Source organism: Nestor notabilis, unplaced genomic scaffold (genome assembly GCF_000696875.1).
Source record: "Nestor notabilis isolate BGI_N333 unplaced genomic scaffold, ASM69687v1 scaffold32671, whole genome shotgun sequence".
Lineage (NCBI taxonomy): Eukaryota > Metazoa > Chordata > Aves > Psittaciformes > Psittacidae > Nestor > Nestor notabilis.
The window spans coordinates 7,958-19,801 of NW_009916601.1; the positions used below are offsets into that span (position 1 = coordinate 7,958).

The 11,844-nt window shown below is 45.7% G+C and overlaps 1 protein-coding gene across 1 annotated transcript; it reads right to left on the reverse strand.

Annotated features, from left to right (window-relative positions):
* Window positions 1–10,576: 10,576 nt before the first annotated feature.
* On the reverse strand, window positions 10,577–11,840 carry LOC104413608 (protein shisa-1-like; the record flags this gene model as incomplete). Its single annotated transcript, XM_010024651.1, has 2 exons — window positions 10,577–11,025; window positions 11,759–11,840. Coding segments are annotated over 2 exons (531 nt in total), but the record flags the coding sequence as incomplete, so codon positions are not given.
* Window positions 11,841–11,844: the final 4 nt, after the last annotated feature.

Sequence of the window (11,844 nt, forward strand, 5' to 3'; positions counted from 1 at the left end):
GGTTTCTCTCTCTGATTCATTTAAGAAGAAAACCCACCCTGGCTCCATCAAGCTGCTCTTTGGATGATGGTGATGACAGTGAGCAGGCATAAGATGCTCCAAGCATTGTAGTCATGATGATATATGGGGAACTGTGTTAGTGTTAGGGATTACTTTTATCTATTTTATCTGTAAGAATGGGAAGGTATTTATGGTATTAGTTGTGCTTGCCACAAACAAAGAATTCTTTGCTCACTGTGATAAACCTGAAGCAATCTTAAATAATGGACTTGACCTGCATTTTGGAGGGGGAGAATCCACTTGTACAGGCACTAGAGAGATACACAAAGGTTGCTATTCGTTACTGTGGTTGGGTTTTACAGCACATAAATGCTTTCTTTGGCTGGGATTTTTCATCCTGATGATACAAGCTTCCTTTTTAAGCAGAATTTCTCTCTAACCCTGCATATCCCCTGGGGAGATTTCAGCCCTTGCCTGGTTGATAATGTGAAGATGTTTGCTTTTATAACAGATGACTAAGGTGGCTGGATGTTGTATTGAGATTTAGTATTTGTTATTAGGGCTTGTGTTCCTGCAGACTTGGGATGGGAATGTTAATCACTGCAAGGCAGAGTTATGGGCTTCAGATAAAATAACAAGTATTTGCAATTACTTGGGCTGGAGCCTCCTGAGAGATCTAAAACTCACCTCAGCCTGTTGGTAAACATGTTTTCCAGGTTATACCTTGCCTCGCAGGATCCTCCTCTGCAGAAACTTGGGTGCTTTAACACCACCTTGCTGGCCGCAGGAGAGCTGGTGATTTGTGCAGAGATGAGGGGGGATCTGTGGAATGTTTCCAGGCCCTGCTCTCCACGTTTCTCCCTGCTCTTCAGGATCTTTGGGATGAAATTTTTCCAGACAAGCTTCCTTGTTTTCTCCTTTCCTCACGCACATGACGTAATGGCTGGAACAGGGCTTCTGCTGGGCAGAGGTGGCAAGATCAGGTGCTGTATGTCTTGGCTTATCATTATGCTGTGAGTGACATACTAGCAGTTGTTCCTGTGAGGTCTGAGTAAGTTCATTACTTATGGTAAAGAGCTGGTGTACAAATGCTGTGTGTTCACACACAAGGATATGCTACTCAGGGTAGTAGGTAAGGTGTAGGAGCTCACAGCTGTGCTATTCCCTACTTCCCCTCCTCTCCAGGGCTGTCCCTGCTCAGCATGTCATTATGCTCACAGCAGAGCTTGCGACTGCTGGGCCATATGATTTTGCATGGAAGCCGTGGTTTGTTTCTCCCTGTTTCATTTCTGTTCACTGTAACATGGCTGAGAGCTGATTGGTTTTGTCCCTTTCCTTCTGGTGTATGGAAGGATGCTCTAACTGTTAAATTACATTACACCTGAGCAGAATTATAACTGTTGAAAAAGCACTCAAGAGAATGTCTGTCCCCACATCTGCAATCTCACCTCTAGAGATCAAGAAGGTAAGAAACACCCTTGTCCTCAATGAAATTCCAGGCCATTTTCTTTGCATAGCAGCAGTAAAAGTGAAGACCACTCCCTGCTGACCAGTGGCAAGGGAGAGACCTGCAGCTCTGTGCCTTACATCTGGGAAGGAACAGCGAGCACTGTGCGTTCTTCAGGTTGGAAGCTCTTTAACTGGGAGGTTTAGAATTCTATTAGCATTTTAGCTGAACTCTGGAGCTGTTACAGATTTGCATTCCTACGTGCACACACTGACACAGAAATGCTAAAGTATCTTCTATTTTCAGCAGCAGAGAGCTCACCTCTGGTAAGCAAAGCACTAGGGAGCAGAGGCACTGCTTGGAATAGATTAAATCCCAGCCACATTTGGATCTACCATTTGGAGTTTTCTTGCAGGAGACACTATGCTCTGGTTCTTCAAACCCCAGAGCATGAACAGAACATAAATTATTAAAGGCAAATAGCTTAGGGAGTTTCAAATAAGGATTAGACAATTACATGAGTAAGAATAGGTAGGATAAGAAGGGCAGATAAGTTGCCTGCATCTGCTTATGAATTCATCACCAGGATACAGGTAAGATACAAATCCCCAAAGCATTGCCACTAGGGAGAAGGTGTCTGCATGAGCAGTGCTCTCTTGCAGCAGTGACTTTGGGTGTATTTCTAGGTTATTAACTAGAGGCATATTAAAGAGACCTTGTTATTCAGGAGGTGGTGGTTTTGCTGTTTCAAACACCCAGATTCCTATGTTATGTGAAGAGAGGAATCCTTAAATAGCTAAATGCTTTTAAATACCTGTTTCCTATGAGACAAGAAGCAAATTGTTAATCCCCTGGGACTCATCTGAGCTCAGAATAGATTGTTCTTGTTCTTACATTTCAAATTCTGACTAATATATATAGTACTAATTCCCTAGCAGCAAAGGGAAAAGGAACCTGGAGCCCTTCAGTCAGCACTGTGCAAGTGTCACATGCTACAAGACCTGGAGGAAGAGTTTCATCTTTATCTCTAGGCTTACCCCAAGTGCCTCACGCAGTGAAATAGCAGGGTACTCTTCTGAGGAGGCAATGGGAATGCAAATCTTGGGGGGCTACTCATGGTAGGAGCTTAACTTGGATGTCTTGGCTCACCTTCCAGAGGTTTCCCTGCCTTTGCACTGACTGGAGAGAGACTGAATGTCTAACTGCAGCTCAGCTCGTCAGTGCAGAGGTTCTGGTGTCTCATGCCTAACTGCTGCTCCCCAGCTCTGCTCTACCTCTTAGTTATGCCAGTCCAGCTCTTTTTTTGGGACCACGCTGGAATACATCTCAGTGTCTTTGAAGGATGTCACCCAAACATGCCTGGCTTCACATGGGTCTGTTTTCCCCTTGGAAGTGACAGCTTACATTGAAACAAATGTGTAGCTTTCTGGCCATTTCACAGATGTCCCCTGAGGCTAGCCTGATCCTTAGCATGCAAAAATAGCCTCCTGCTTCCTAAAATGGGGATACTCTACTAATAAATAGGGGATACATTTCTATTAGTTTATGTCATTACAGGATTCCTGACAAACAGTTTTGATTCTTTCCAGTAGGAAGCAGCAGTGCACATTCCCACTGCAGTGAGGATGAAGCTCTTCCCTCTGTCTTGTGAAATTACAGTTACTGAGAGGAAAAACCCAGAAGAATGCCTTTAAATAAATCTTTATCTAAACTATCAGCCAAGAGTTTCTCTCTCACTCTTTCTCTCTTTTCATAGACCATTGATCAATATTCCCATGCAACCATCTTTTAACAGCAAAGGAAGATTTCCTCTTAGGCAAGAGGAAAATAAATGGAAAGCTTATTTGCTCGGACAGATCATCTGGAGCAGGGAAATCAGTTGGGATTGTTTATTCCACAGAAGAAGCAGGAGCACAATGACAAAATATTGCTTCTAACTCAGAAGGCAAATCACACCCTGTTTGCCAAAACCCTTCCTACAACACAGCACCTCTGCTTGTATTTGCTGTGGTTGTGATGCTGAAATACACGTGCTTTCCTTCATAATAGATATCTCTCCTGTTATCACCTAGAGAAGCTTCTTTTGTGTAACTCTGGGTTGCTGGTATCTTTGCTCCTGAATTCTGTGATTGAAACCCAGTAATCATGAGTGATTTATCTCTGCATAATAGATGCCAAGTATCGAATGGATCAGTGCGTCCTGGAGCAGAGTGCCTGTGACAGGGACTGATGGAATTTGCCCTTCCCTTTAATAGCTGTCCAGCACTCCCCATCACAAGCTGTTGGTATTCCCAAAGAATACTGCTCACCTGGCTGCTGTGTTTGTTAGAGGACTCTGATGCATACACCACTTCTTGCTCTCTCACCTTCCTTCCTTTGCAGTCGCATGGCAGATGTATCTTCAGGTAAAACATGAATCTGGTAGTGAGAGAAGATGAATGAAATACACAGAGAAATTAAAACACTGATTAACCCAGTTAAATGAAAATTGTTCCTAAAACCATCCCCAAAGCACAAAATGTTCCTGCTTTTATCTACAGATGATTTTTAAAGACACAGGAATAAGTGCAGCAGGTTCATTCTTGAATCCGAGAGATAAGGAGATTTCCCTGCAAATAACACGAGTTATTCTACATCAGGCTGTCTTTTCTTCTCCATTTGTCTCCAAGCCTCTGGAATGACAGGATCACAGCAGCAGGAGATGGAGAGATTTTGGAATACTTTTCTTCATGATTAGGCCAAGAGTTTATGCAAAGAGCCTCTTATTCTTCCAGGGGAAATAAGTATGTGGGTTTTACATCAAAGCCAGCTCAATATCCTTACAGAAATGGGAGATTCAAATTCAGGAGATGAGGGAAGAGAAAGGAAAAACCCAGCAGCTCCAAAAGGTGAGCTGACTGCTGGAGAGACCAGCACAGCACAGTCTATAACCTGGCTGCTGTACTGTTTCCTACTCAAGTGCCTCTTCCTAATCTGCCCAAGTACCTTTTGAATCCATTGCTCAAATCATGGATATATGATACAGAAGCTGAAACCTCAAAGATTTGAAGTTCCTACAAGATTCATGAAAACCCACAGTCAGGTGGAAGAGACAAACCCTGTTCATACACCCATGGAGAGGGGGGTTATAGGAGTCCCCCAGTGTGACCCACTGCAGAGCCTTGGGAGAGCATCACTCATTTGTCACCTTACCAGGCAGCAGAGCACACAGACATGAGGCAGCTCCAGAGGAGGCCAAGCTTCAGTACTTCCTGCTGCTACAGAACTACTTATGGGTGGGTTTGTTACACTGAGAGAAGAGCCATTATGTTTTTCACACGTACACATGCCCACAAACTTGCATCCTTAACGGCTTGCATGAAGAAGCCAAACAAAAACTGCATTAAAACGAGATCTTCATTAGAAAGGGGATAACGCTGTGGCCACTGTGCCCAGTTTTCATAAGCAGAACCCAGATGGGCTTTTGCAGAGGGGGGTCCTCTGACATTAAACGTGGTGCAGAAAACCCCCCACTGCAAGTTGTATTCTGCATCATGGATTCTGCTGCGGGCAGAACTGAATCCCAGTATCTCCAGCCCTCAAAATGCATTTGGTTCAGTTATCCTTTTGCCTAAAGACCCAGAGAAACCAAGAAATTCAGCTGCAATCCATGGAAGCAATAAATGGACATACATCTCTTCTCCTATCTGCTTTATGCCAGACTTGTCCTAAAACTCCTGATGCTGGGTGTCTTAGCAAGCAATTCCATTCCCTTATGGAGACTCAGTAAGAAAATATCCTGTGCAGCTGTTCCAGAGCTTGATGTGTTCTTAGAAGTCATTTTACTGGTACAGAGAGTGCATTTGTCACTACAACTGCATCTACAGCAGAAGCACTTTGTCAGTTCAGAGCAGCAGTATGCCTGTATTTGGGAAATGTTGCTGGAGCTGAGTGCCCACAGGCCAGGACCTGGTCTTGGGCAGTGCCAGTTGTCACAGCATGTGGACCCAGAGCCAGCTTTCTCAGGCTCTGACAGAGTCAACATGAATGAAGTGAAATGATGACAGGACTGTGAACATCAGCTTCCAGAGTACCCACCAAACCCGTTCTCACCGTGTTCTTCCCAGGTTTTGCCTGGCAAATTTCAAAAAGGACTGGCCAAACATACTGTGTTTTAAGTGTGCACCACAAGTCTCACCCTGCGCCATGTCCCTCTTCAATCGTAAAAGCTTTTCATTTGTCTTCATGCGTTGAACAGGAAGGGACTGAAATAACCAGCAGTTGAAACAGGAGTTAACCACAAACACCAGTGTGCTGGGGCTTGCTCCTTGTCATAACCCAGTATCAGGGGACAAGTATTGCTCCCTGGCGTGACATACCTCTCCTGGGCCCCATCCATCTCTCCCCGTTTCTGCTAAACAGGAGGTGGCAGCCCCATGGTAGGAGAACTACATGGAAAGCTTTTCTCAGTAAAATAGTGACTGTTAAGAGGAAAACCAACATTATTCCAGCAAAATCCATGCACAAAGCAACGCGGAAGCATGGAGGCAGCCGGGGTACAGGCCTCCATGGCGTGTTTCCTGGGGAAGGAAAACCATGCCCAGTGTCATTGCCTGAGCTCCCAGCAGTCGGGAGGAGCGTCGGAAGCCAGCAACGCGGCTGCTGTGCTCTCATCGTGCATAAGAGGGACGAGGCAGCACCTCCTGCAGTGCCCCCGCTCAGCAGAGTTTGTGTGGTTTAAAAACCAAACAGAAAGTATAGTGCCAAGAGTGTTTGGTTACAGCTCCCCCCTGCAGCCCTCACAGCTCCTGGAGGGAATGGGGGGCACAGAAGGATCTGGGGTTTTTACTGGAAACAAGAGGCTGCAGCCTCATCCTCTCCTCCACATCCATGGGGTTTGGTGCAGCAGCACATCCACTCTCATGACAGATGCTGTGGCAGTGGCTGTGCAGGCGCGTGCATCCAGCCAGGAATTTGTCCATCCCTCCATGCCCCAACATGTGTTAAAATCTTCCCTTCCTGCCCTGTGAACCTCCTTCACCCTCATGCACCTTTATCAAGACACTGGGAGTGCAGCGGGCACTTCCCAGCATGTGGGGCTTTGCTTAGGCACTGCCTTGCAAACTGTGGTAACATCCAATACACCATCAAGTGGTGGTGTAAGAACAATCAAAAGCTTCAAAGCAGTAGAAATACAGACCATTTTCCACTACAACTTTGAACTTACGTTGTAACTACCCCCACTTTCTTGTAGGAAGGACCTAGGGAGACAGTATAACTCCTGTATGAGCAATGCTGCTCCTTGCTTTGAGATCCCACAGAAACCTGTAGGTTTGATGGGCTTTTACATCCTGATAATCGTTGATCCATTTGCCAGAATACCTGGCACTGAAGAATAGCAAATTAGTGTAGCTGTGCTTGAAGGGGGTTCCTGTTTCAGTTCAGAGTTGAATTGACTTGATTGGAATGATTATCCTTGGCATAAATACGAAAAACCACCCCATACAGCAGCCATAAAAGTCACCTTTGGGCTTACATTTAAAACCCTGCAACTATGCTGATAAAAGCAAATCTGTCACTTAATGCAGGGCAAAAATCCATCGTTATTCTGAGCCAAATAAATCAATTCTACCGTTTAATACCAGTAGTGGAATCATCTAAGTTATGGAGCCAGGGCTGCTGGAATCTCTTTACAGTTCTGCCAATACAGTATAGCCTTGGAAAAGGGAAATACCTTCAACAACAACAACTCTGTAGCTTTGTTTCCCCCGAGGAAAGCTGGAGATACCTGTTCAGAAAGGGGGATGTTGTTATTCAGACTTGTCAAATCATGGTTTACAGCATGAGAAGTAAAAGCTCTTTCAGTTGCTTTGGGTTTATTTTCTAGTGGCACAGAGGGGATTGATCAGTGATTGAGTGCATAAAAAGGAATAAATCAAGGAATATTGTGGAGCCAGAGCCATATACACCATAGGAACCTGCTGTGCTTTAAACTAGTTTGGTTCAATCTGTCCCAAAAAACTGGGCTATACCCATTTTGGTTTATCTCCACTCAATTAGGACCAGACTGAAGCTGAAGAAAATCCCACCCACTGTTCAAACCAAGGCAACCCCATGTGCACACAAAGCCGGTAAGAACCCACATGGATACAGATTCTCAGGCCTTACAAGGAGCATTTGAGGGCTGAAGCTGTCATCTTCACCTTTGCAGTTAACTCTTCTTTCTCCCCAAATCCAGAAGGAATACACCAGGAACAATGCAGTTTACCTGGGTCATTACTGAGGATTAAGGAGCAAAGAGTATAAATCATTTCTTAGTGAGAAGCTGAGGGGAGCGGGGTGGGAGCATCATTAGGCAAACAAAGCGAAGCACCCAGTACAATAGGTGCTAAGTAGCCCATTAGTCTCTGTTAAATGCTGCTGCTTGAGCTTACAGCAGGAAAAGCAGTTTAGGGGAGAAAAAAAAAGGGATTTAGCATGAACATATCCTTTCTAGCTAAAGATGTGCTAAACTCTGTAGCAAGGCCTCTCAAATTAGTAAAGGGATAGAATTTACATAGAAAGTACCCGTGTTTTTTCCTTAGTCCCCATAAGAGTTGATCTGCTTTTAATGCAGATGCTGACCGAGCCGGGGGTAATCCCAGTTCACAATGGGGCTTGATGGGAGATGTTAAGCACACGATTCCTTGGAAAACCTCTCTCCAGCCCATGGAGTGCAACAAGTCGCTTAGTTCTTGTTTTCTCTTGCACTTTTAAAAGCCATATTGAACCCTTGACATATTCGGCCCGGCTTTGTTGCCGCAGACGTTAGTTAAAACTAATTTAACTATGTAGAAAATGCTGTGGCAGAGATCCAGAAATTCCCGTTTTGTTCCCAATTCTGGCCTTGCCGGGAGCATCTGCTCAGTTAAGCCCCTTTGCCTCCTTTTTGTTGTTGTTGACTCAGCTTTCCAGTTGTGGAATACACAGAGGAAGGTGAGGAAGGGGAGGGTATGCTGGCTCCAAGCAGCCCGCTAATCCCACCAGAGAGCAACTAAGGCAGCATTCCCGAAACCGTTTAGCTTTGCTGTTCCTGCTCTGATCAGTTATTTCTCCTTTTAATTCTTCAGGGTTACACGTGAACCTCTTGACCCTTCTCTTATTTATGGTATCAGGAAGGTTATTTCTCCGCTTTCTTATTTAATCTATATCTTCAGCCTGAAGCTGCCTCCTGGGGAGTTCCAGTTCAAGCCGTCAGGAGCCTCTGTACATGCTACAGAGTGAGCTCCACTGTACTGTCAGCTCACATACTCCTTTACCTTTCTACTTCAGAACATCTACCGTAGAGAATAATCATGTTTTAGGAAAGGAGGGACTAGCTGATAAAACCACCTGGTCTCCGTTTCTAATGCCTGAGCCCACTAAGCACAAAATAGATCTTCCCGACAGCACAAATGTGATGGGAGTTGTTCCGTATTTCCCAGAACAAAGAGCATCATTTTGGCCATTTGTCTCTGAACTGACACGAGTTTTTGTCATTATGTACTATCAAAATGAGACATTTAACCACATTAAATCCTCCATTCAGCTGCAGATTTTCCTAAGCCAACTGCAAACAACAATTACTTTGTAAAGAGGAAACCATTTTCGAGCGCTTTCAGCGCTGTAAGTTCAAAACCTGACTTTAAAACAACACTTTCGTGTTCGTTTTATTTCTGGAAGCCTTTACTTACCGTGTCTCAGTACTAAAACAAGTGTACATCACCAGTGGTGGTATTTAGGAGAAGCTTTTATTTTTAGGGCACTCTGTTTTCATGCTTATATTCTTACTCCAGATTTGAGAGGAACTGGCCAAACAAACCTAAGGCACAGCCCAGGGTATGTGAAGTCTCAGATTCACACCCATGGAAGAATCAGGGAGTCACCCAAACACATCACCCTGCCCTTACAATCATCTTGGGCACTGGGGTAGATGTGTGCTTAGTGTCAGCATCGCCGCAGGCCATACTGCTCACCAGAATTAAGATGGAACAAACATTCTGAAGTAAAATATACATAAAGTAGTGTCAAATACACAGGGTGTAAGGGCACACAGTTGTTTACAATGTATATTAGTCCCACTGACTTACAAGAGAAGCTTCCAAGCATCTTTATCAAACCCATTTTCCGATTGATAGGCAGCATCATCACCAGAAAAGCTTTGGCACTGACTTCTTACAAGACTGTTAAGCCTTGGCCCCTGCTCCTACTGGTAAGCCCTGTGGAGTCCTTTTCCCAGTCTGATCATGCAGGTGTCCATGCTGGGAGGAGGTGTTAAAACGCTCCAGCAGTGAGTAGTAAGTATATTTTGACAACTTCTTTCTCTCAGTGTCCTGCTGTGAGGGGATGGCTGCATCTTAACAGGAGCCAAACCAGGCAAGCTTTTCCTGCATGCACTCGGGATGCTGACTGGAGTCTGGTTTTGTTCTTCCCTGACCCTGTAATCCTTCATCAGTTGAAGTGTTCAGTTATGTAACGAACAAAAAAAGACCACAAAGCCACTGGAAGAGATGAAGCAACATGTACACTGTCTGTTACCTTCCCCTACTATATGTACTAAACGTACACTTCAGTAGGGCTAGAAGTTGCTCCTTTAGCAGCACCACTGAACTGATAGTTCATAAGGAGCAGGGGAGTTGCAGGCAGCGTTTTACCATCAGTTTGCTGGTAGAAGTGTGTAGGTGAAGCAGAGTCTTCCTGCTGCTTTCCAGGCTGTCAAGTATCCACAATGAATAACTCCACCAAGGCACCTCCCTGCCCCAAGCTGCTGACAAGTGACACAGCTACAGACATTGAAACCGAGTCCTCAGCCATGTCCCTTGGCACGTGGTGTGTCAGGACCAGAGGAGGGTTCCTTGGGCAGGTACAGAGGCCTCAGAATCTTGTCTTTTTCAATAGCATTAACATAATATGTGTTAAAATCCAGGAACTTAAAAGAAGTTCTAACATGTCATCTTCGGAGCTGTAAAAAGCCCAAACTGATGCACTTCCTAATAGCATTAAACATTTTTAAGTCCTTGGTTCAGTCCAGAAGAACTGTTTATAACCGTGAAGTGGCATCCAGCTCATGGCTGCTGCTGTGTCATCTCAGACATGAACTCCTGAGTACATCATTTGGTGACCCTGTGTTACCCCAAGAGATGTGTGAGCACCATGCCCATAAACTGTTCTTTTAGGGAAGGATGCTGGAGGCATTACTGCAGTGCGGTCAGTGGCTATTCTGTGGGTAGCACATGAAGGGTGCAAGAGTTGTCCACTGCCAGCTGCGGGGCTTAGGAAGCGAGCATCTTCAGGCAGCCCAAGAATGGGCAGGGGTGGAGGAAGGGATGGAGCCAGAGTCATGCAGATGCTGCTGCTCTGAGGACCACTACCTGGTGAGCTTCTGGTGGCAGAACTGGAAGTGGAGAGGTGAGAGGGAAGGTCAGGTTCTAGCAGCCAGGTCTGGCCAGGTGCAAATCCACTTTGCTGCTCCTCGTCCTGGGATTTTAAGCATTTGCAGCAGCAGATTCCAACACAGGCTCCGCCAACAACAAATGCCACAAATACAGACCCAACAAGAAGGAAGGGCAGGTATACGGGCACTGAAAACAAAGAAGTAACATTAGCCAAGCATTCACCCCTGGGGTACTCTAGGTTACGTTCTGTTCTTCATTCCTTAAGCACTGCATGCACCAGGGAGCAGGCCGGAGTAGCTTTACTCTCCTCTTTTGCTGCAGCAAGGTTAGAGACTGACAATTGCTGCAACAGGTTTGTGTGAAAAAGCCTAAAGCACAGAAGTTTGGAGCAGTCAGTCCTATAGCATCTGCCACGGATACCCACTGATACCCAGGCAAGAGCTGTTCCACTACTCACATGTCACAGCTACCGTCCACTTGTGCATAATTAAGGTGAAATTCAGACTTGTAATGAAGTTTTATAGTTAGTACCTAAGTTAAATACGTTACGTAGAGGTATCCCCATGCTTTAACAGAACAGGTCAGCAAGGCACATGCTCCACCAGGGACATAAACATCAGAGGTGCTACCGGATTACTCTGTTAGTCGCCGAAAGGCTTTTCTAAGACAGATGGACAGAAAGGTATTTTGAGTGAAGCCCCAAATTATTCCCTCCTCTAATGAAGGGAATGAGTGACCCTGGCCCACGGAGCACCAAGATGAGCGCTGTGTCAGGGCTCCAGCACTTTCTGCTGCAGTGGTTACAGCTTGGACCTCTGAAGGGCACGGAAACAGAGGAAGGATCTGGCCGCTGCCGCCAAGGGAAGGATGCTGGGGGGATGCAGGGGGAGGCGCGTCTGCCGGGGGCACAGCAGCTTACCTGGCACCGCAGGCCTGGCGCTGGGCTGCGGGTGGTCACCGGGGCACCGGGCCTGGTCCAGGCGCGCCTCTCTGGAGGCGCAGCAG